The following is a 27,510-nucleotide window of genomic DNA, read 5'->3' as shown; positions in this document are numbered from 1 at the left end:
ATTCAGGATGCCGGAGATTAAGTTGATAGCGCAGACATTTAAGATAACGGTGTCCCAGAAAAAAGCTAAATATTAAATATACAATATTACATTGCAAAGTTCTCAAACGAGGTAATTCAATATCATGAAATTAAATGGAAAAACGTAAATTAAGGGCCATCTTGCCTTCTAAACGCATCCCGATTGACGGGTTATGAAAATTAGCTCTTACTTTGAGAAATAACAAGCCCGCAGAGGAAAATGAGTCAGTTTTTCATGAAATAAAAGTTAATGATGCATAATCATGCACGCGAGGAAAATTTTTTCTCCAGGACTTACTTTGCTTTTATTACCCCTATACTTCCTTTTGAATTGTCCTTTTGACCTTTCTAGCATCCGAGCACAGATATATTTAAATTTAAAAGTTTATAAAACTTTACTCCACGCGGGATAAACAAGTTTTATTTTCATTGCATGCATTATAATTTTTTTTGCATCAAAATTTAATTGAATACATTGGAAATAAAATAGATTTTGAATTTTAATTTATTTGCGCCTTGTTAAAATAATTTTCCATTAATTTTTAATTTTTTTAATTACTTAAAAAAATATTATTAATTAAAAATGAATAATTTCTGTGATTTTTAATTGAAAATTCTAATTTTTGAGTCACTATAACATATACAAATTCCTTCTCAATGAAATTTGATGCAAAATAATTTTTTTTCGACTAAAGTTTCAAAATTTTTCAACAGGTGGCGCTTGGTCGCTACATTTTCTCAATACTAGAGACTTAAATTATGAAATAAATTTTCTTTGACTCTTTTAAAGAGATTTATTTTGAATTTAATAATTTTTTAACCTAATTTTGGTAAAAAATTTAATTTTTAATTAAAATTTATAATTTTAGATTGATAATAATATGTAAAAAATTCCTTAATTAAATTTTATTAAAAAAAATATTTTAGCAGAGAATTCTGTCCTCTAAAGGTCTATTAAATTCCATATTAATTTAATACTGCTACCAATCGAACAATATTAAATATCAGTAATAAATCTGATTCAGTAAATTTGATTCAAGTTATTAAATTTCTGACAAAAGCACGAATTTAAACAATAACGCATTGTTTGAATAAATATACCAAACATGTACATTTACGAAGCTGAAAATAATATACCGAAGCGATTTGGAGCGAATGCGCGGTGTAAGGATTCCGTCCTTGCGAAATAAAAGAGGGGTGCTGGGAAACCGCTTCTAACCGATACGGGAAAACTTAGTTTTAGTATACGCGCGTCAGCATATCGTGCCGGACATTTGACGATACATTTTAGAATATTTTGCGTTTTGCGGGAGATTTATTGTTGCAACTTTTTGATTTTATTTCAGAGAATTGGTTATTATTATTATATTAGTTTTAATTAGTTAAGTTCAGTGATTTTGTGATATTAATTGAGGATTTTCATTTTTTTGTTTGTTAAAAAAAAGGTTTACTCATTTTTGGTGAGTAAATTAATTTTTAAAAAATTTTATCATCTATATTATTAACAGAATAAGAAAAATTTTGTGTCCAAGATAGTCATATGATAGAATTTTATTCATCTAAATTTCACAAGTTACGGCAGTCACATAGTAACTGTAAGGTTGCTAGTTTTTTTTTTTATTTTTGGTAATTTAATTAATTTTAAAAAAAATTTCATTTTTATTTTGTATTTTTTTTTTTTTTTTAAATTAAAAAACGAAATTTATAAGAGCAATTTGAAAATAATAGCTTGCAAAATTGAACTAAAAAAATTTTTTTCAATAGTTTATTTGTCGAAATGAAAGTAATAAAATTTCTTTTGTATGAAACAAGAAATACCTAACGAGTCATAAACAATATATATACTTTATGAAATGATACCACCATCAAATTCTGGTATTAAACTATTCATGATAAAACTTTTACAATATATCTCCGTCCTGTTTACACAAAAAAATTATATATAGATATACATATATATTTCCAATTATTTTTTGTCATTTCTTTCATAAAGATCAATACTCTTGAATGAAATTATATTTTATTATGTCTTGTAAAATGAAATGAAAACAAATTCTCTTTCAATTTAAATTTCGATAATTGTCTTGAATATTTCAATATTAAAAACCTCGACAGCCACTTTTTGTTTTCTCTTTACATAAATGGCTGTTATTTATTCTGTCGGACTGTTAATAATTTATCAATTTGTTAATTAAACATCCGAATGCATAATTGAATAAATCCGAACAAAAACAGTTTCACTGTAAAAAAATCGCGCCAAGTCCACGTTCATAAGCCTATTAAGAAAAAAAAATTTTATTTTCTTACAAAAAGATATAAAATAAACAATTAAAAAATCCAAGTAACCGATATGGTTGTATATGATTTTCGAAAATTAAAAAAAATTTTTTTGTAAATTTAAAAATTAAAAGAAACAATTTTGGAACGTATTTAGTGTGCGTAGTTACGAAATATTTCACTTTTTATGAAATTCCTAAAATGTATCTACTAGGACACTTAAAAAAAATTCAAGTACACAATAACGCACACCAAGTACGTAATAAAAAGCATGAACTACTGTTATAAAATATCATATAAAAAAAAATCAAATTAAATTTGAAAAAAAACTTGTAACCTCAAAAAACCGTTCTGCTTACGGTATATACACACTCGGTAGTCTAGCTTGAGAACGGAACTTGGTGCCAGATTCTACCGAATCTGTTGATGTCGAGTTGTAGCTGATAAAACAAAAATAAAATGGAATATTGTCTATCTCTGGAGCTTTTTGAATAATTTATAACATTTTCTGATTGAACGATTTGAATTTTTATTTATTTTGAATTTACAATTATTAATTTATCCAATCATTAAACTAACAAAAAGAATACATTAAAATAAATCCTTCTATCAGCGCCACCTATCGCAAGATGACTTATCTAACTTATAGAACCCGAACTTCTATTAGAAAAAATAGAAGATGAAGTTAATGCTTTAATAGAAACACAATATCTTAATATATACAACTAGTTTCAATAAAACCGATAATTTACCTAACGATAACTATCATAACTCAATTACAGATCTTGATCCAATATCGGAAAAGATGGTACCGAACTCTCCGGAGGAATCTTATTCTTGCCGTATCCAATATGTATAAATTTATCGGACGTGAAGAATAATAATATAGAACAATATATATTTCCTTTTATTTCGTCATTTCTAGCTTCTCGTTTTCTCTATAATAGTTTATTCAACCAATATAATTCCCATTATTGGTTTGCTCATTTATTCTCATGCCGTAGACAGTTTCTTGTAAAATATGTCTCACTTATTTACATATTTATCATATGTATTACATATGTATTTACATATTAATATCATCACACAAAACCGCATAAAGATCGAAATCATCGCTCCAGTACTGTTGAATTTTCTTACGAGCTTTCCTACTTTTTTTTTTATGTATGCAATTGCTTTAAATTATTTACGACAAGTCGTAACTTGTGCCAAGTTGTTCGGACGAGCTGAAAACTGCAACAGAGCTTTCATCTGAGAAGATATTTTCTTTCCAAAAAATAACAGACAATGAAACTATAAAAATCACTTTTGACAGGGAGTTTATACTTTTTATTCAGTCATAAAAATTATGAGCTTTTAATTGATGTTTGTTCATCATCTCAAGGCTATAATTTTGCTCGATTTATTCCATAAATTATTTTTTAAATGGTTTAATATGACCAAAAACGATTTTTTGACTAAAGTTTAAAAAATTTCCAACAGGTGGCGCATGATCGCTTTATTTTCTCAATACTAGAGATTCAATTTACGAAATAATTTTTTTTGATACTTTTAAAGAGATTTATCTTTAATTTAATAATTTCTTATCCAATTTTCGTAAAAAAATTTATAGACATTTAATTTTTAATGTCATATTTAGCCTCAGGCGTTTTAGGAAAATATTTTTACAAAAATTAAGGTCGTAGATTATGACGTTAAAATTGTTATTAAATTATTCTTTGTTCTCTTCTACTATTATTTTACCGCAGATGACTGCTTTGAGAACAAATAGCGACTAAATTTAATTATTTGTAATTTTTAATTCCGAGTTTCCTTGGCTGAACTGTAACAATTGTTCAAAACAGTAGATTCATTTACATTTGGAATATTTAATATGAGCATTATACATACAAATACATTATACCAAGTAAGCTTGTTTTATAAATGTATGAAGAGCTTTGTCTCTCATTAATAAGCAGTACAAATACATCCGGTGTTACCGAAGAATTTTAATTAAAATTGTTATTAAATTTTAATTCAATAAAAAATAAATTCTCCGGTGAAACTCGCAGTTTCTTTAAGCAAATAGAAAAAAAAATTACTGTAGGTACTAATTTAAGTAATAAAGACAGTAATAAAGAAAACCACAAAGAATTTTCCGATGATAATACTCTAAAACTCAATTAACATTTCATCGTCAACTTAATTATACCGTAATCTTATCTTAAGCACTTTAATCACGATACACCGAGCAAATTACAAATTTTTGGTGCTTACGATAATAACTCCCAGCGAACTTTACCAAATGAATTACAGATATTAAATATTATATTATGATGGTGATGGAAAATAAAGTTTATACGCAAATGAATCGAGAGATATTGATCGCTCGTGATCGTAATTTATAATTCGTAATGGAACTTTTATGAAATCGCTTTCTGACTCTCGTTTTTAATGAAAGTCTGGTACTTATCCAAATATTTGCATTGTTCATAATGGTATTAAAATTTTATTCATTTTTCAAGCTACGGTTGTTGAAATAAAAAAATTATCGGTTGCGACTACTGACTAACAATTATTAGAAACGACTAATTGTTTGGCCCAAAATTTCATAAAGTTAAATAATTTTTTTTAAAAAAAAAATTTCCACTTCATTCAAATATTTCAATTCCTAAAAAAAATTCTAATTATTGTCCCGCGATAACATTTCCGTCACAGTATATTAATAAAATAAATCCTAAAGGAAGAAAAAACGAAAAATCCATTACTCTATCCCAAGCAGATGCTAGAGTTAGAATCACCGGTCTCAGTCTGATTGTTGATTAAATCCCTCAGCAGGTCCCTCAGCTCCGTAGACACTAACACCCTTGAGGAAATGAGAGGGTTGGAGTTAGCAACGGGGAAGGTGTAAATGGGTCAAAAACCTATTGCTGTTCAACAATTATTCTCCTTTCATCAAGCTCGTCCTTCCAACCTAATACCTTCATTCATTATTCACCAACAATTAAGGAGCAAATATAAATAAAAATAATGTGAGAACAGGAATTTAATGGCGTACTTGTTGATCATATTCGACGGTTAATTGTCTGGAGATTGCCCGGATGTTAACTGCCAAATTCTGTTTGGTGGTTCAACAAACAAACAGTCGTTACTGTATGAATGATGGATATGCCCATCAAGGCTTACTGGTTCAATATAAAGCTGTCGAAACTAATCACGCATCTAGTGCATTATAAATCGCTAATTAGAGCTTTTTATCCGCAATTAACGACGCTTAAATATTTAGCCGGGTTTAATTAATTGCAAAAAAAAAATATTGCAAATTTGCATTGATTTTTTTTTTTTACAAATCCAATCATAATATCGCGAGTAAATTTTAAATCGAACTTCCGACCCCAGGAAAGTTATAATCGAAGTGTGTGACAAAAAGTTCTCAAACTATTTCATTTTATTTAAATAATTCCGGGGAGCGAATAGAAATGAAACTTAAAATAACAAAAATAGTGTTCTCAAGACTTTTTTCATTTCACAAGCGGGTACATGGAAATACTCTTATCGTTATTAATCATACGTAACTCGATCAATATTTTTTTGTTCTACTTCACTCTAAGTTTAACATCATCAGTGGAGGAATATTAAAAACATTTATGCGTTTTATTCTATTAAAGTAATCCAATTATAATGAAAGCTTTCATTGTTTCGTTAAATACTGAAACAATAAATACCAGAGTGTAAAATAATAAAATGGTATTTTTTTTTTTTTTTATGTATCTTTTTTTGGTGTAACATGTATAGAATTACTCCCGGTTTTGTTTGTATAAATAGCAGACATTTTATTATTCTGAGGCGCAAAATGTTCAGCTGTTATCGGCGCGGTTGACTTTTTTCACCGAGTTTGAATTACCAAAAGGTTTTCCTCATTTTTTATTTCTGTTGTTATTTATTGTCCTTGTATTTTCGCAGCGCGCTTTTGCTTGCTGTTTTTTGCTTTTCTTCTGGTTGAAATAACGTCTTATTACACTTTCCGGTTGGATACGCGCATACTCAAGAAATCTTACGAATCCCGCGGGCTTTCTTAAATTATTTATTTTATTGTAGTTTGTTGGAAAATCCTGGAAATTTAATGGTAATTAGAAATTACCATTAGATTGCGGTCTTGTTTAGATCAATGGGTTTGAAAATTCTAAATTGCACAACTTAAATGATTTTAAGTGATTTTATCATATAAATACACTAGCCACAAAATTTTGTTTATTATTTTAATAATATATATTATATGTATCAATTTTTTAAATAAATGTCCTGTTGTATGTACTAAGCTCCGGATTTTCTACTTATTACGCATGAATTTTGTCGAGTTGCCGGACGGCTTGCTATCGTATGCATATGTGTAAATACATAAATTTAAATGAAATAGAAATTTAAAGATAAAAATATTTTTACATTCAAATATGAAAAATTAACTGAGGAATTTTTTGTTTTTTATATCCGAAAATTATATTTAAATATTTAAAAAAGAGAATTAACGCCCATTACTCCAATTAAATTATTTAGTCAAGGATTATAATTTGTTTGGCTTGAAAAAAATATTTTTACCGACAGTAGATCGTTCTTTTAAATTAAAAGTACTTACCGACTGTAGATAAAAAATTTTTAATCAAGAATAACAATGTAAAAACATAGAGAGTAATTGGAGCGAAATTTAATATTATGAATATTTTTTAACAAGTTCAGGAAGCTGGTTAAATTAATAGAGTCTTAAGTAACATCCGGTGTTAATTTCAGAGCACTTTAATGAGGGTAATGAGTCAGAAAAGTTTATGAAGAGATTCAATACTGAATTTAATGAATGCTAAGAAAGTTCCTTAATGCTTAAGAACTTTAATACGTTATGCATCTCATTCATTTCCATATATATGTATAGCGGGTAGTACAATAAGTACGTGGAGAGTCTGAGCGCAAACAGGTCTCATGAGAAATTTATTATGCATGACATGCTTGAAAGCAGCGCCAGTTCCTCACAGCACATTTGTAAGCTTGTTTATCTATTCAAACATGGATATTTCCTATTGTGAAATATACTATCATAATCAGCACAAATTTTTTTTTATTTAATTTCTTTTTTTATGTGAACTAAAAATAAATAAAATATTTCTATAATTTCTATAATTTAAAAAATTTATAACAAATAAATAATGGTAAAAAATAAAAAAAAATAAAATATCTCTAAAGTCATGGCAGTTACATAGTTGCTCGTTAAAAGTAAATAAATAATTTCCTCCTCTGTAATTGAAACAATAATTTCTTTATTTCGAAAAAGAACAACATCGATTTAACTACGAAGCACACTGTGGAAAAATGAAACCATTTTCTCGTTTTATACACATACCAGTTTCTTTTCTCCATTCCTGTTCAATTTCCACTCTTGATTTTATTATTTTATCAAACTCTCTCTTTATTTCTTTCCCGGAACGGTTTATAAAAGAAAACAAAATGCATACAACTATTTTCTCCTGCAAGTGTCTGGAAAATGTATCGGAATTATTTTTATTGCGAATATATGCATCGAAAAAACTCTGTGTATATATATGATCGAATTGTCGCGCTATTTGTTTTACATCGATTGAAGAAATTTGATTTTTAAACTTTATGTAAATTTCTAATTAATATTTTGAGATAATCAAAAATTAATTAATCAGAAATTTAAATAAAGTTTAAAAAATTAAATATGCCCATATGATGCCAGATTAGAACTAAAAATGAACTAGAGGTTAGAAAAATTTTTTTTTAAGAACAGAAAAAAAATTGTTTAATTTTTTTTTATTTAAAATTGTAAACTAACTTCATTTAAGAAAAACTTCTGAGTAACTAAGGGCAATTATGTTAACAAAAAACTTCATTTGATAATAAAGATAAGTTATCTGAAAGTCTGTCCAACTGTGAGGTTGCGACATCTTGACGCAATACTTTTTAGTGCGAACATCTTCGAACTAGCACAATGAAAGATACAATATATAATTTATGTATTAAAGAAAGTTTTAAATCGCGAAAAGTTTATAAATCACACTGAGACAATTTAACTCGGAGAAATTATTCGTGTAATTTATTTCTGTTTCTAGCGTTGTTTAAACTCTGCGATTTTGAATCTCGAGAAACGTTTTTTCACACTCTATATGCCCTGAGTCCTTACACTTAACAATACTCTATATACTTGCACGATATTTTCTTGAATTACTCAAGACACTTGGCGCCTTACACGTTTATTTTTCTGCCTCCAGTCTGCACTCAGCTTCGCTTTACATTAGCACAATTTTTATCTCGCACTCACATTTCCTCTTATCTATTTTTTTTTATTCTTCTAGTACATAGTCACATATTTCCGCACTCATCTCTTCGAAGTTTCTGTTGTTAGTTTTAACTTTTTTTCAGTTCGGAGAATTTTTTTTATAAAAATGTATGCCTTCTATTATATTTTATCGGTTCCAATTTCGTTATTTAAATTAGTTCATCATTGCTGGGAATATTTGATTGGTCCAACTAATTAAACTCCATGAAAATTTAATTTACTTTATAGATGTTTGAATTTTATAAATTAAAAAAAATATTTTTACAATATAATTGATCATGTTAAAAATTTAGTTCGTAAATTGAACTTTTTTACCCCGAGGGACTTCATGTATGATGTTTGTTAAATAATACTCTTAAATAAACTGTTCTTTATTTATTTCCGGCAGTATTGTACTTTTTTTTGTTATTTTTATTGCTTTTTTACTTGAATAATTCTTCTTAGTGACTATTGTACGTTTTATAGTTTTTTTATGTACATGAAAATTTGTAAAAATTTTTTTAAATTATGTAAAAATTTTTTTTTTCTGAAAATTTGACATATTTTTTATAATTTTAACTTTTTTTTTGCATCGAAAAAATATGCTGAAATTGCAAATTTTAATATTAAGCCTTATAATGACATATCAAAATATATATTAACGTCAGAAAAATTTTTCTACGTACGAAGAATATAAAACCGAAGAAAAAAATAAACTGACATTCTCAGAACTATATTTAATATCAATTCCCGTATCAGTAAAATAAAACTAATTCTCAGACACCATTGATCCTTTTTCCCACTGACAAAACTAGGATATCCAATTGAATTTCTAGGGTCAGGTGTTGAACATATATCCTTATTCACCTTTCAATGCATTCTCGATGAGCTGCAGATATTACATTTTCTATTTCTCCATTATTGCATTACCTATACGTATTATATCTTACATTTCATGCATTGTATGTAATAAAAATTCATCATAACCCTTGTCCTTTTCTACTTGACACACCTTGAATACATATGACAAATCTATATATATATATATATATATATATATATATATATATATATATATATATATATATATATATATATATATATATATATATAATTCATAACACAAGACGTTACTTTCATACAGTTACACACGATAGACATTTATCTCTAACTTCAATTTCAATCTATACATGCCAATGCACATTTATGGAACTCGAGGATGAGGCTGTTGAGTATTCATGAAGCCACGAAATTCAAATCTGCTTGCCAGCGAAAGCCTGGACATTTATACCGCCGAGGAGGCATTATGTCCAATTTAATACCCCTGACAAATCCCCCGAGTTTTATTACTTTTTTTAACAATACTTTTTTTTTTTTTTTAACGATTTAACTTTCCGCTCGAAAAAAAAAAAAAAAAAAACATCGAATAATTTTATGCAATTTTTACGAGCAAATTTTAGCGTCATGTTTTTGGTTAATATAAATTTATACTGATCATAAAAACAATTGATAAAAAGTTTGTCGCTGTTGCAGCACATAACATTTGTGATGACACTTTAACAACTCAGTGTCTTAAATCTATGCGAAAGTTGGGAAGTAAAATGAATAATTTATTTTTGAAAACTCGGAAGATATGTTAGTTTACAATATCACTCGATATTTTCTGGAAAATTTATCTTTTAGCCCTGACAAAGTTTTGTAATTTATAACTCATCTAAATATTTAAAAAAAAATATTTATTAAAATTTAATAAATTAAGTAATCGTTTTTAAATCAATTAAATTATTAATATCGATGCTTATTTAGACACACTATTGGTCGTACAGTCTGCCAATAATATTACTCATCGATTTTCAATATCTATAAAAGTTTGTCTGATGTTTACTGTTTACCTGCCGTATTCCATACTCTACACTCAGCTCGGGAATATATAAGATCTAATTATCGGAAAAATATTAAATATATTTTAAATTCACATTGTTATGTTATTGAAAGAATAAAAATGTCGATAACTTGGCGAAATGTGCTATTAATTGAAGAAAACGACGAAACAGTATATAGATGAACAGATTTTATCGAAAAAATTGCACTAAATTGGTGTTATTTATTTAAATTATTAAATTTTTAATTGCAAAAAGATTATAGAGAATTGTAAAAAGAATAATTCTAGAAATTTTTAAATTGAAAGTTTACTCTTCCGAAGAAACTTGTCATGACTTTTGCAATTGAATTTTCTTTTTTTGACTGAATTCTGCGATGCTTTGGTTGTCAAAGCTTTTTGCGTTGACAATCGATGCACAAACCACCGGTCGCATTGATTTGAAGTTAAAGGGCTGCTTTGGAAATATCCTTTGACAATACAAGCCGGGAACTAGCTTGCTGCAAAATTATTCTTTTAATGTCAAGAATAATATTTCTTTTTGATATTACTCAAGTCTTTGAAGTTTATTTTTCTTTGGATATTAAATTAACAAGAAAATAGATATTTTATATTGTTATTTATTAAATTAAAATTAATTAGAGCTCCAAATATTGATGTGTGCATTCGCTGATAAATTTTAGCGATCAGAAATCCAGTAAACTTTTAAAAGCCTAATAAATATTAATCAATTCTGTAAATTTTATGAGCGACTATAAATTTTGATTTAAAGTATAATAAAAAATAAATAATTACGAAGTATAAAATTAAATTACTATTTTTTAAAATCAAATTGCTGCCTGGTCAATATTTGATTCCTTAAAAAATTTTTATTATATTTTTTAATGATAAAAAACATTAATTAAAATCATCCAACTGTTTTAAATTTACGAAGACGTAATAAATGTTTCTCTGAATTTCATTAGTAAAATAGATTTTACGAACTGGAATAGTTTAGGATACTCTTAGCTAACAGGATAATAAATTATTGAACTTTTTTTCCATTAAATTGGAACCGAATATAAAATCGAGTGAAATGTTGAGTATTCAATAATTTTTCGTTAAAATATTTATTAAATTTCAATTCCTTGGTATCAATAATTCGAATTCCGTTGACACTGCCAAGATCCATTGGCAATCTTGTGAACTCTACAATCCTACTGTGAATGCCCGAGACCAGTGGGAAGATTCCGAGCCCTGTCCATACCTAAGATAACTTCTAATATCTCGAGAGCTTAGATAGAATCTCTGATAATTTAAAAAAATTTTTGATTTTTTTTCATTTAAAAAAAATTAAATAAATAAGACTAAATTCGGCAATATTAGCTATTGAGTTCATTAAAACTTCTGGAAATTTATTTACACCGTAAATATTTATTTTAGCTTAATAACTGTTGGTAGCAATCTATTAAAGTTACAAAAACAACAAAGTTGTAAATTCTATCATCACCTGCCTGACAAGTTTACAGTTTAATGTGTAATTTTCATTGAAAGTATACAAAAGCGCGTATAAAATTGCTACACTGGAGTGTTATCACAATCCTTTCGAATGGAGTACTCTCATTTTCAGAGTACTCTGAGGACAAGTTTTAATGGTGATATAAAACAGTAATGTCTGAATAACTATTGCGGAAAACTATAAAATCATATTGTGATTTAAGATGTAATTAATTTAAAATGAAACATGTTGGACGTATGGCGCGAAATATTAGAATTTATTGTTCTTAAAAAAATTCACCCAAGTTACAATTCATCTGCGGATTTTTTTTTTATGAAAAAAAAAAAAAAAAAATAATAATATTGATTTTATATTATTACAAAATGTCCTAAAAACGTCTCTATAAAATAACTGATAAAAGATCATAGAAATTTTTCACATTATTAATATTTAATTATGTAATTAAATATTAAAATTTTAAACTACTATCGTTGAATAAAAATCTTTTTTCTGGGTTTCAAAATATACGTCGACAAGCTGATAATGTTTTGAGATTTTTTGTTAATGAAAAAAAATAAAAACTCCTGCAGTAAATTTAACTCTGGGGAGCAAATAAATGAAAAATTATTCATCTGCAATCACTCGGTAGTTACTCCACGTTTATCCTGCAAACTCGACGCTGATTAAATAATCTACTGATGAGCTTTTAATTCCAATCTGTGGAAGTGTTTTATTTTTAGAAACGAATCGAAGATTTTATTATTATTATTATTAAAAATACCTATAATTTATATCATAACCATAAAATACAATAAAAAAATTTTTAAAGTAATTTTATTTTGACCTTTTTTCAATTCCGCGGTTCGTTATTTTTAAGACAATCTGGACATGTGAGTATACATTTTAAAAGAAATTTTATTCGCTATAAATTAATAAAATTCTCAATTTATTATGACTATTTTTTTTTCACCAAAAAAAAAAAATACTCCGTTAATTAAAACTTCCTGAATTTAGCTTTAACTAAAATATAATAAAAACACCGTTAGCGAATAAATAAAATGACTTTTGCATGCTTTTGATTAAAGGCTTTAAATAAGTGAAACTGAAAACCCGACGACCGAATGAAGCAATAATAATAAAATAAATCCAGGTGTTATATAAAGTTGGGTACAAAGTGAAAGGATCCCTGTAGTGTGTGCTTTTTTTATTAGAGCTCGAACGTATTTGAAGCTTGCACTTGATTCTAACACGGCACTCAACTCGATTTCACTTGACTCTCTTGAATACACGTTTTCCACATCCTGACACAAGCGCCAAGTCCAGCTCGGTCCAGTAAGTCACTGTTAAGTTTTACGTTGTAGCTTAAAGAGGTTTTAGTGATTTATTTTTAAAGATTAACACGCCGAGCACGTTATTTACTCGAATACATGGAAAAAATGTGTTTGCGAGGATTTAAATCATCCGCCCGTCAATCCTCCAGTTATCCACTTTATTTGAATATTTACTGACGCTGGTTATTATTTATTATTTAATCAATAATAAGCCAAATTATTCGCGTTTATTTATCGCGAAGCGCGGTTGAGTTTAATTAATTAAATCTGATTATTGACAGCGATTTATTGCGCCAATATATATGGTAATTATTCATTAGTACGATAAAGTTTTATCGATCCTTGAAGTAATTAATAATTTTCTTTACATATCAATTTATTTTGTAAACTGTAATTGCATTGACAAGTTAATACGTTGACTAGCAACTTTGCAGTCACTATGTTTCTAGAGATTATTCTCTTAATAATATAGATAACTTCAAACTAGGAGATGTTTTAAAAAACCTTCTGTAACATTATTTGTTAGTTCGACAGGTTTTGCCCCAAGCGCTTTTCATTGGAAGCGTAGTCGGTTATTGTCCGTCTCGGTAATATTTTGCTTTATGTTACCCTAGATATTGGGTAAATATTGTACAATTTCACATTCTGGAGTTTCAAATGATAGTGTTGAATATAATACTTCAAGCATAGCGCTTATTATTACACTGTAAAAAATTTGCGGAGTGAACGCGGAGTAAACGCGGAGTGAACGCGGAGTGAATGATTTTTAATTGATTCACTCCCAGCGGGAGTGATCTTTACTCCGAGAAGGAGTTAATTTTTATTAATAATAAAATTCACTCCGCATTCACTCCCAAAATAAATGAATTTAGAAATAAATAAATTTTTGTAAAGAAAATATTTTTATAAACCCTTTTTATATTTAATTATTAAAAATTTAATTTATTATTTTTAATAACATTTAATTTTAATTATTATTATAATGTTTTTATATTTTTTTTTCATAAATTAATTATAATTAGATAAAATTTTGCTTTATTAAATAATGATTTTTGTTAGAATTGCACTGTACTTTTTTTAACTATTGACGTTGTTAAAGATATATGCTCATCCCGCTGTTATACTCATTAAGAGCTTTCATTTGAGTACCCATATGCATTTTTCATATATTTTTCATATATATATATATATATATATATATATATATATATATATATATATATATATATATATATATATATGAAAAATTGATGTGGGTACTCAAATGAAAGGTCTCGATGAGTGTAATGTCGGGGTGAGCTTATATCTTTAAAAATGTTAATAACTCACGAGATTCAAGGTCATTTCTTAATTATGTATCGAGAGATAGAGTATTTTCGACTGCAGTCTAAATAGTAAATACTTATCATAATAAATTGGCTATTGGTGAGAATAATATGAAACCATGAAAAGGCACAACTCCAAGTCAATACTTTTCCAACGATACCAAATTTAACCATAAAAACCCATTTCATCATATAAATACACTGACCACAAAATTTTACTTATTCTTTTAATAATATAGATTATTATTATTATTATTATTATTATTATTATTATTATTATTTGTTGATTTATAATAAATCATTTATAGTAAATTAATTTTGAAATTTTTTTGTAGAACGAAAATTCATCGTTATTTTATTTTTTTTAAAAACTCCAAACGCGGATGTTTTTCGGAGTGAAATCCGGAATCACTCCGGAATCACTCCGCAAACAAAAACTCCGGATTCACTACCTACGTGGAGTGATTAATTACTTCACTCCGGAACTCCGAGTGATGGGAGTGAAATGGGAGTGAAATTCACTCCCGATTCACTCCGGATTTTTTACAGTATATAGATTAATATTAAAGCAGATTTTCGGACGGATTTTAATGATTATGGACTGTAAACTTTGTGGAGTACACTCTGTGTATTATCATAAAGCTAATTACGGATTATCAACCAGAAAGAGCGCAATAGACTGCTTTTAAGGCAGATATAGTTGTAGAAAATTTAATTTGAAACAAATAATAATAAAATTTAATGATAATATGTTCCGATGCATTCACAAAAGCAATTTTGTATTTAGTTAAGAAGACAGACATAACATAATGGATATTACAGTACGTATGTGTTTATATGTAGATGGAGATATATATAAAAAAAAAATCATGAGTTTAAATCCAGTGCTCCGTCAGTGGATTCCCAAACAAAAGTAACTCTACTTAACTTTCAACACCGAATAGATTAAACTCAATCTCGTTATCAAAAAGAGTTCGTTTATCAGGTTTATACGGCTTTGTTCCAGCATTTTCCGGATTTACATGGTTGTAACAAAGACCGAAATCAGATATGTAAATTAGGTGCTAAAAAAATCCACTACCCTTTTATTATTCTTTTTAAATTTAAAACCAGCCCCGTTAATTTATCGCTCGGAAGCGTGTCAGATTAAGAGTAAAATAAAATGATATATTATTCGGCTCCTCCGTAATTTTATTTAATTACAGGTTTTATTAAAGTTAAGTGAATTGAATAAAGAGTAAACGAAAGACATTTAAAATGCTTAGCCTTTAATAAAGGTAAACTTTAAATAAAGTGAGAATAAATTTAAGTAATTGCTAACTTTTAAGAATAAAATATGTCCTGAATAAATATCTTTTTATTTGCATTAATTTTTTTTTGTCTCACATATTTCGCTCTCCGTTGTAGAGAAATTAATTTATTTTTTTTTTTATTTTAACCCGATAATTATCTGATGACTGATGAGTACTCAAGTCTGATCAAAATAAATTTATATTACTGAAACTTAAATAATTGCAAAAAATTTGAATTAAAATTATTAATAAAAAATTTTCTATCAACTTTTAAAATAAATATCTCTTCTCCGATTAGAATAAATATATTTTAAGAGATTTGTTTATCATACAAATATTATTTACTAAACTTTACATGTAATTAGTTCTCCGCGAATATTTCTGATTCCGTCGACTGGATCAAAAGGTCAAAACTCAAATATTTATTCTACTTCGCTCATCAGTTATTAAAAACTCCAATTACCAGCCGTTGTAATAAATACTCATAGAATTATAAATATAAATATCTATCAAGGATGATATTTCCGGTCGATTTTCATTAGTAACTACCGCGTGTAGAATATTTTTCCCAGTTTATTCATCTTATTTGCTCGAAAATTATGGAGGTTGTTTATTCGCCTCTTCACTGGCGAGCCTGTATGAAAAACTAACATTTTGTAATTTTATTAAAAGGTAGAACTCATTACTCTAACGTTACTTATGAAATGTAAAATTTAAAGTAACTGTCATTCATAAATTATCACGCGCTCGGTTTTTCACGCTCTATAAACAGTAAAATAATATTTTTAGCTGAAACAAAAAAAAATTCATGATGGTTTTTGAATATTTACTGGTAAATCCAACCACGCGAAACGAGAAAATTAACAACACTCTTTTACTAAGAGCTGAATTTTGTGTGCATATTTTTAATTCAATTTATGGTGATAAAACTCTTATAATTTAATTGAATTTTTTTTTTTAATTTTTTTACTACAAAAATTAAAAATTTTTATTAAATTTCATCTGAACTTTTATCGCACCCGACTTAAATCTTCCTTCTCGGACAAATATCCCTTCGGTCCTGGGGCTTTGACTTGGTCATTCCCTAGGCAAGGAGACATCGAGAAACTGGATTTACCTTAACTTGTATTGCCAGCAAGTTGTCCCAATAGTCGAATCCCCACAATGCTCACCCGGAACCCTTGAGCTCTCTGTTATCTCGGTCACCTCAGTATGACGTGCTATGTTTAATGTATTGCCATAGTTACTCTGTTTGATTTTGTTAGCCGTTTGATAAGTAAACTGACGGGATGGTGACATATATATCATTTCATCATAAGAGATACCGCTTTAGTTTCAGAACTTACTGCTCGGATTAAACTTGTCTTATTAATTTGATGTATATATCTAACAGCGAGTAGGGGAGACTTTGTCCAATTGAAACACAAACTTTCAATAACTTAATATTAATATCTTTCTGAAAATATTTTTTTTAAATATTCTTTATAGCAAAAATTTTTCGATTTAAGTAGTAAAGATCTGATTAAGTCAGACGGAAATTTTTTTATAGATATATTGATGTAACTTTGAGTTAAATAGAGTATCTTAAAATAGTCAGACGTAAAAAATTAAAATATTAATATTTCAAAAATCATTAAGAAAAAAATTGGTAAAAAATTCAAATTTTTTGCAATTATTTAAATTTCAGCAGTATAAATTTATTTTGATCAAACTTAAGTACTAATCAGTCATCAGATAATTATCGGATTATGATAAAAAACATTAATATTCTTAATAATATACATTTTTTTATATGATGTCACATAAAAATTGGCTATATCAAACCATATAACAAATAAACACATCAGAAAATTTTTTCGTGAGTATACTTAGTCTAGCAACATTCACAAAAAAAAACTACTAAAAGGTTCTCTTTGAGTTATTACTCTGAATATTTCACAGCATCCTTTTATTTAGATTATTTTTTTTAAGATAAACTCACATGAGAAAGATATATCTAAAGTATACTAAAAATAATAAACACAATTGTATTTTTTTAAAAGTAAGCAAAATATCGGATAAATTAATTTTCCGGTGTTTAAATTAATTTAAAATTGAAAACATTATTTTACCACAAAAAATTGTAAAAAAAATATTTAGCATATAATTCAGAGTACACTTTTTCTTATGAGAGGATCTCAGAAACAAGTAGTTATATTCAGGATCGTGCATTATCTCTTACATTATTTATTCACGCGGGTATTTTCTCGAGTAGAGTGTACCTTTTACTATACTCGATCTTTGATGATGTTTTTTCAAAATTTAAGACGATGGAAATAATAAATACTTATTTTGTCAACAAAAAAGAACGAGTCTGATGCCGTTCTGAAAAGTTCTTTGAAATTTTTTACGCTCTTGAGAACATACTTTATTCGATAAAGGTACTCTGAGGATTCACAGTCAATACCAGGAGTAGCCTCTTCACTTTGGCAATTGAAGCTGTGATCTCTTTCAATAAACATCCATTCATACAGTGCATTTTAAATCCATCAATCTTCTTTTCGGGTCTCTTTTCGACTTCTTTCAAGTATTTTACTTTGCACCGATTAAATCTCTCTTGAGTTATAGTGAAAAACACTTCAAAGCTCACTTTTGCAGTTAATGTTTAATGATAAATAGGAATTTATTAAGAAATATTAAATTTTTTCAAAAATTAAAAGCATAAATCTGAAGCTAAAAAAAATTAAAGTTGATTTATCTAATCCTTCGAAATATATCGCGCTTACAACGTCGAAACAAATTAACAAGCATCTCTTGTTTCCATTGGTCCGGTTTTAATAATTAATTTCTGGTTCCTCGCAACGTAAATTAAGACACTAAGTCTGTGTAGTGTGTGCTTAAAAAAGTGGGTCAAAATGAATTATTAACTATTTTTACGGGCAAGCCAAAATAAAAAGTAAAGCACAAGATGCGAAAAAAATACGCAATACATCCCGAGGAGAATTGGACCGGTAGTTGGCAAAAAAAAATTGGACATCTGTGTAAGTGTACAGCAGGATCATCTGTAACTAGTTGAGCGTGAGAAAACGAAAACGTTTACCTTACTCTGAAACAGACAAATAACACGTCTGAATTTAAAGTCTTACTTTTTTCCACTCATCGATTTCGATTCCGAGTAATGCTCAAGCTTCAGCTCTTTCTATTTATTTTTTACCGCTCTGGTAATTAGCCACAAAAATTAACACCCGTTGATTTATTGACCCTCATGAATCTTAAGTTACGATTATTTTTTTTTTTTTATTAGTGATTAAATTGGAGAGCTTAGATGGAATCTAATAAAAAAGACATTTAGCAGCGGAACTAGAAGCTTAATTCAGTACATTATTAAAATTGATTCAAAGCCATTTGAAAGCAAGTCACGGAGCTGTTTTTTGTTATTTTGAAAATTATGCAGAGGAACCATTGCTACGATAAAATGTTATTTAAATTAACTGCTCAAAAATGCATGGTTTTTTCAATGAGTTAGTGTTTATAAAAGCGAAAAAATTATCAACATATTAAGAAATTTTTTATATTATCAAGAACATATTTTGAAATTCTGAATTTATTATTTAAAAAAAATTTTTTTTAGGTTGCATCGAATATTATCGAGTATATAAATTTAAAAACATGATTTCCTTGGAACGGTATCAGATATCAAACCTAAATTAAATCATCAGCCGTCAAAAAAAAAATATATATATATTTACAAAATATGATATCTTTTAAAGGAAATGACATTTGCTGTCCATAAAAATGTAAATCGAGGATTTTTTCATCACCAATCTCGTCGGATATTAAATTTCCTATGCTGAAACATCGCTTATTATCTCGCTAGAAGTAGCTTTGCTCCAGATTATAATAATTGGATTTTTTGTGATTTTCTGCAGCTTGAGCAAATTTTCTGGTTAAAAGCAATAGAGGTCACTTCCGGAGAATTTTATAATCTGAAGGGCTATCGCGATCGGTATAGGACCGATAGATTAGAGTTTACTAGAGAGATTATGAAATATTTGGTTGAACCCGGCGCAACCGACCCCATTCATCTACCCCCTGCCGGTCTCTCGTGTCACATAAAGTATTTATGCTTGTGGTCTGCCATACAACATGTTACACAGTACAACACTCCCTTCAGATACACATAATAGTCCCTTGCCAATACGATCTATTGATTCCGCACTTTACTTTTCATTATCAGGTTTTCTTTACATTTTTCCTTGTTAAATATTAAGAGCTGTGAGAACTTGCAATTGTAGCAATAATTTTTTTATCATTATTAAAAGAAGCAGCATAACAATTTAATTTAAAAAATCTGGTAATTTAATTTTTTTATTACAAGTCCAATTTGTTGAAGCAAACAACAGTTAGTTGAAGAATGTTTAATTAAATAATGAGTTGATATGAAAGACATTACGATATTTAGCGATAGTTATCAAATAATTAAATGCTCTTGGGAATAATACAAGCGGTTATCATATTATATATCTACCGGGTAGAAATAGTCTTATTCCAGACGTATTAATGGACGGAAAATCCTCTGGGATTCAATTGATTCCAGCTTGGTGAGCATAATAGGAAGCTTAGGTATTCATTAGTCTGATTATATCACTGCGGAAGTTTACTCATTCACGATTGCTTTAGCCTGAATAGTAACTTAATACAATTAATAACAATACAACAATTCGGCAGAGGTATGACGGTATTTGAGAAACCGCATCAAGACTTATAATTTATGTTATTCATGACGTAACTGTTTAATCTGTACTGATCGCGGTTCTATCTATTATGTTAATAGCGATAAGTCTCACAAGATAAACTGAGGACGTAAGATAATATTTTCTCTGCTGATCAACGAATAAAATGAAACGGATTGAGGATAGCAGTTAATAGAGCGCAAATATCAATAGAGTTATTTTCATCTTTTCTGTCAGGGTTTTTATTAAGGATCAATAAATTTATGATTTATCGTTGATACCAAATCAAAAATCAAATTAAAGCCAATAGCTCCCTGAAGCAATGGTCTGTTTAATTCAACCTTGAAAGAAATTTACTAAATAAATCAGTTAATTTTATTCAAGCTCGATTTCTCAAAATAATCTATATTATGAGTGTAACATCGGGATGAGCTTATATCTTTAAAAAAAAAACGTCAATATTTAAGAAATAAAGCAAAATTTTATTTATTTATAATTCACAAGTTACTACAGTCACATGGTTACTGCAAGGTTGCTAGTTATCTGTCCTTATAAAATTAAATATAGCTGTAATTTAAATTAATCTAAAGCACGAGCAATTATTTTGTCTTTCTGCAGTTAAATGTACTTGATCGACAGTATTTTTCGAGGTAAAAAAAAATGAGATTTAGAACAAAAGTAGTTACTTTTCATTATCATTTTCTCTTATTCTTTCATATTTTTATTCAGATGGCTCAGGCTTGCTCTCAAGTACAGGCTCTATTTTACCGTAATTTTATCTCAGGGTACTAAAGAATGGAAAATTATTCTTTATTAATATTTTATATCTATTCTATTTTAATATTCACATCCAAGCTTGTTTCGATTTTAAAATAAATATTTTTTTAGTAATTTTTAATGACAGCAATTTTTAAAAAGTGCAAAATGATTTTAGAATAGATAAAAAATTTTTTTATTTATAAATTTAACTACATAATTTTATTTTTTAAAATATTGCAATCAAATTTATGAATTAGAATTGATATAAAAAATTATTGCTAAAAATAAATATCGACATTCTTGCAGTAAATTACCTAGCTGAGTAAGAATGGAGTCAGTGAACCACAACAAGAATAACAACTCCTCGATTTTCCCTACAATTCTTTGGACCAAAATATATGTAACCTCTAATTAAAAAGTGAATCCGGCTGAACAATTTGCCAACTGCTTCATTACAGTAACAAAAGGACTAAAAAAAAGTGAAAAAATACGATTGATTAAATTGATTCGCATAGGACATGTGAAATTGAACGATATCAATTTTATCTCGCCGGTCGTTACAAACGACAAATTGACGTGAAACGCACTCATAAAAATTCTCAAGCAACAAATAGCTATATTTTTTACTATTTTGTTAAATCAGAGGTTTTATTCTATTTGTTTTCCACTCATGGAGCTACTGCATACAAAGTTATGAATAATCTACGGATTGTTTAATTAAAATTAAATTATTTATTTGAAGTCGTGGATAAAAGTTTACCAGAATTTCTTTGATGGCTGTTGTTAAACTCGAATTGGATATTCGTGGGCATAAACGACTGGTTATATATTTATTCTATGGTGAATCAATATAAGAAGAAGATAGGCGAAGAAATAAAGATATCTTAAAGTTTATTTATCACCGATCCTTGGAAACAATTGAAATTTATACCCGCAACGTTAGAATAAAGTGGGTTCTCGTAAACTCTCTGAGTGCAGGGGCAAGATGCTTTAGCAATTCTGTAATAAATAACGCTGAATTATATTTCTGTTTAAATTCTTTTCAATAATAAGATTTAGTAATAGTTACTAAATAATTTATTGCAGCCCAATTATTTCCATCAAATAAATATTCAGTAGTATTTAATAAATGATTTATTGCTACGCAAATTACAAAATGGTTTGTATTTATCTTAGAGTATTAAGTATCCAGTGATTGCTGAAATTTAAAGAGCTTCTTACATGAAAAATATCACATATCACTCGGTAAAAAACAAGCAATCGACTGAACTTTATTTTATTTATACACGTGTGCTTTTTAGGTTTCTGATTGGCCAATAGTGAATAAAATATTTCCTGCACGCAAAAGTATGCATTTATTTCCGAAATTTTTCATATGAAAATAAAAATTTCAATTGAAATATTTAAATATATAAAGAAATTTTATATTCTGCAGTCAGTTTTATTTTATAACTTATTCAGCTGTTCAAGAAATCCAATCTTGACGATCATTCGTTGAACTTATAAGTTTGTAATTTATAATTTACGCAACTATATCGGAATATTATAAATTAAAATAACTATCGCCCCAGTTGGAATGGAATTTATTAATAAATAATTAATTTCACGTAGATAAATGTCGTAATTTATATGTTTAATTAATTCGCGACTGTTTAGTGTCAATAAAAACAAGAGTAAAGAATAAAACATATTAAAATGTTGTATTTATTCAGGTGTTAGTAATGAAAGGCGTTTCCGAGCCGGTGAACAAGATCAATGGTGATAATATGCAAGCATATACTGGGAATATTGAAATGGATAATCGAAAGCGTCTTAATGGAGTATTGTCAGCCCGTAAGAGAGTCCACTATACGCAAAATCCTACCTTGTTAAATATATTTGATGTTTGTAGCACATGAATAATTCCTGGCTTAAACATCTTCAACCACTTGGCTTTATGAGCTTGAAAAGTTTCTCCCGCATCCGCTGGGACGGAATTCCCATTGTCGGCAATCTGTTAATTTCAATTCTTACTTATTTTCTGTGCCGAAAACGATTCAGGCTTTTTTTTTTTTCCTTCTCGAGTAATGAAAGTTACTTTTCAGATGTTAATGTCATTCATTTATTTACTTTCGTTGAATAAATTTCATCAAATAACTTGATAAGTCCATAAATGATTTTTTTTAATAAAATTTAGTTCCAAAAAATTCCGACAGGCGGCGCATGGTCGCTAAAGTGTCTCGCTAGCGAACTAAATTTTTTTTACTATTTTAAAGCGTTTTATATAACAATTTATTTTTTTTTATTTTAATAAGATCTCTAATTCATAACTTGTAAGAACCTGCGATATCTCATCTATATCCGAAACTACAATTATAGCAAAATACAACAACCAAGGTACATATTCGCAGTCACGTTTCGCCTAATGTAATTGCCTTCTCTTTTTTTCGGATCGATACCTCCTACACGAGTTAATTTATCGCACATTTATACGGCCCCAGAAACAAAATATCACTTCCTTATACTAATTATACACCCGAGCTCTGATCAATTAGGTGGAAGAAATAAAAAAGGAAAGAACAAAGGGCAAAAACAGTAAAGTCGAAGAATAATTTCCGGAAAAACTTATCGCTTGAAGAGAGGAATCGTTTTATTCTTGTCAGTGGTTAATGTAGGCCAACTTAGACGAGTAAGTATTACAGAAAAAAATTTACCGATGACAGTGAAGGTTTTAGAAAAATTCGTGATTGCTTTATATATTTTATCCGAACAGAAAATCTATTAAATATAAAATATAAAAAAATATTTTCACCATCGGAAAATGCGTCGGAGGAAATTATTTGCAAGTGCAAGAGCGAAAAAAAAGCCTATTTTATTCACTCGTAAAATGACGATCTTCCGACAAAAGTGGATTTTTATTTATTCACTTTTTATCTTACTACACTCATATTTTTTTCATTTTATATATCTGATTTTTTTTGTTCTCATTCATTCCAACCGTACGAGGCGGCATAAACACTTTGGCCGTGTCTGAAAAGGATTTTAATGTCAGACTTATTCTGATCACAATTGACAACATATATGTATGCTGTATTAAAATTCACGTGAAAGAGAAGTATTCAATCATCACAGCGATGAATTGATAAAAATTTAACTTACAGTCGTAAATCCACGAAAATTTTTATAAAAAAATGTAAATTGTTCGAGTGATTCTAAAGCAGGGGAGCTAAAAAAAAAATCTAATGAAATTGTATCGCGCGGGTGCATAAAATATAAAACTTATTGACATTAGTTTGACGGTGAATTTCATTAACTAAAAAGCTGGTGTAATGAAATTTATCGTGTGGTTTAAGTATCAGGGTGTCATCGTTTAAATTTTAACTCTCTTTGTCTGTTTATTGCCACGTTTCTATTGTTAGTTAGATTAACCAAACAAAAGTGTTGCGTTTTAATATTCTTCACTTTTTTTAATACAAAAAAATATCGCTTGAAATAAATGGTTTAATAAATTTGATGAAACCCTTTTAAAACGGGAAATTACAAAGATTTATTGTTGAACAAAAAAATTTTTTTTTTAATAAAAAATTTTTTTGAGATTTATAAAGCTATTTTTTAATATTTTTTAAATCATTTTGTAAACAATAAATAGAATTTTTAAATAAAAAATTAATTGTTACAGGAGATGACTCGGATATCATCAAGGTGATATGCAGCAAAATCTGATCTGGACGGCCCTAGCGGGCGTGTGGATTATTTTGATTGTCAGCCAAGCGAAAGAACAATTTTATTACGACAATGGAACGATAGAAACCGCGATAAATTATCCAATAACTCACGATGAATCAGTTTCGCCACCATATGATTTGTCATCCAGTTCGTCGATCACATTAACCAGCTCACCAACTCGGAATTCTATTGCCGTTAAAAGCTACCGTGTTAATATAACTTTGAAAACGCGTAATCAAATTTTCAGCGACACATCAGAAGCGATAAATTCATCCGTTGAAAAAATAGTGAAAAATATCGCGATTAATGGTGGAAACAAAGTGAATCCCAGCGAGGATAGATTAAAAGTATTATCATACCCGCGGTTGAATAAATTTAAAACAATTGACACTATCATCCCAAAAACAACTAGCAATAGTATGACCACGATAAAAACTAATTTTATTGAAGCATCAACGGACATTCCCTCAACTGAGGTTACTGCGTCGATAAAATCTTCCAAGCAACCGCATAACATTCTGATTCAAATTCATGAAAATGTGCTTCAAGTTCCCTCCAACGAAATCACGCATTCAGAAAGTAAACTGAAAAGTAATAAAGATAAAAATAAACCTGAGAATAACAATGGATTGAATCCTACGGATAAACATGTTACGGAAAGTATTGAATTTAGAAAAAGTTCGGAAACGTCAGAAATTCATAACAGTGCATTACTTTCGTTCAAAAATGATGAATCTGGTGATCTGATAGAACATACTGAGGATTTATCACCGGAAACTTACACTGCTTTGCAAAACCCGTCCGCCAGTACTAACAATACCTTAAAAAAGTTTAAGGAGCCGGAAAATGAGCATCAGAAACAGAAAAACAGAGAACTAGGTAGTAAAGTGCTGGGGAATTTGTTTGGAAAGTTGATACGTGATAAACCGCCAACAAGCTCGGCTAATGAAAAGTCTCGAAGTCACTATTTGGAGCCTGGAGTGAAACCATTTGTTACCAGCAAACCGATTCAGTTAATGCCTTTCGATGCTACCATCTGGAAAGTTGATAAAAATAGCTCGATAAAGTCTGTAGCTGATAACCATCGGATATCGAGTTCTGCTAATTATTTTCCGAGCAGTGACATAGATGATGTCCATAATAATGATGCCGCCTACAGACCTCCTGTGACTGATATTCCCTTCACTGCGTCGGAAATCAATGAAGAGACCGAGGGAAGCGATACGATAGAGATCTTCATCACTGTGGATGAAAGTGTAACCAGCCAATCCGAAATCAATAGCTCTTGGCGGATTAGAGCCGCTGATTCTGAGAAACCGATGGAGGGTTTAAGGTACAAGAAATCAGAGAATCTGACGAATGTCGTCCTTGACAAGACAATAATCAGCGAAGCCTTGGGAGCTCGAAATAACAAAGAGACATTGCTACCAAATAACGGAGGAACTATCGGAGTGACTGACGGAAAGCAGCTTCCGGAAGCTAAATGGAATTCCGGCAAACCGCTGTCAGAAGTTTTGAGCTCCGACTTGTTGAATTCGGAGCTAGAATCGCAAACTCGAGCAGAAAATTCGTTACCGGCGAACAAAGCTACTTCGACAGAAGCTTTCAACTCACAAAGCTTAGGAATCAATGCGACTGAAAAGGAAAGTCCTGATGGACATCCTTCACACAATAACGCCTCTGGTACTTTAAAGACCGGTCTTCTTGATCTGGGGTATTATGAGGAAAACGAATTCCAATTGTCCAGCGTTTCAAAGGACTCCCTGTTGGACACCGAAGGAAATGGCGAAGATCTTTTAGTGTTTAACGAGACCAAGAGAAACTGGACCGAAGCTGATCGTGCTGTCCAAGGACAGAATGGAAACGTTGACTCAAAATCACGCGGAAAATTGGCTACAAGGGTTCCAGTGTCCAGCACTGATTTGAGAAAGAGCAACGAAACTAATCTTGGTGCTATCAAGAGCACTCAGACTGCACCAGAAACCGGGAAAATAAAGTCAAATGGAAACCAAAGCCTTGCTGCGGTAAATCAATGGCCGGTGAAGCACAGCGTTATCGTCGAGGGTGATTTGGTGCTGGGAGGCTTAATGATGGTCCACGAAAGAGAAGACACTATCACGTGCGGTCCAGTTATGCCGCAAGGCGGCGTTCAAGCACTTGAAGCTATGCTATTTACGTTGGATTGGCTCAGCAAACAACAATTTATTCCTGGTGTTAAAATTGGCGCACACATTCTCGATGATTGTGATAAGGACACTTATGGCTTGGAAATGGCGGTTGATTTCATCAAAGGTATTTAATCTTGATTTATGTTAGTTTTAGTAGAATTTTTAAAAATTTTATAAATGATAAGTTTTATAATTATGACGGAAAAATTACTAAACTTGTAATAGAAGGATTTAGTAGGAAATTTTGATATTATGACTAAA

The 27,510-nt window shown here is 29.0% G+C and overlaps 1 protein-coding gene across 2 annotated transcripts in view; it reads left to right on the top strand.

Moving 5' to 3' along the window:
• The first annotated feature begins 1,293 nt into the window (after positions 1 to 1,293).
• The window catches only part of Glurb (metabotropic glutamate receptor B), a 100,782-nt gene continuing 74,565 nt past the window's right edge, over positions 1,294 to 27,510 (top strand). For both annotated transcript variants that reach the window (XM_074257769.1, XM_074257770.1), the window contains exons 1-2: positions 1,294 to 1,480; positions 25,035 to 27,373. In XM_074257769.1, the coding sequence (XP_074113870.1) occupies positions 25,063 to 27,373 (2,311 nt within the window). In that variant the 5' untranslated portion in view covers positions 1,294 to 1,480; positions 25,035 to 25,062. The remainder of the gene's footprint in view (positions 1,481 to 25,034; positions 27,374 to 27,510) is intronic.

The sequence above is a fragment of the Cotesia typhae genome, unplaced genomic scaffold (assembly GCF_013202065.1).
Source record: "Cotesia typhae breed Kobodo isofemale line unplaced genomic scaffold, CoteBio_Ctyphae scaffold_45, whole genome shotgun sequence".
In the NCBI taxonomy this organism is placed as follows: domain Eukaryota; kingdom Metazoa; phylum Arthropoda; class Insecta; order Hymenoptera; family Braconidae; genus Cotesia; species Cotesia typhae.
This window is presented reverse-complemented; position numbering and strand designations above follow the sequence as displayed.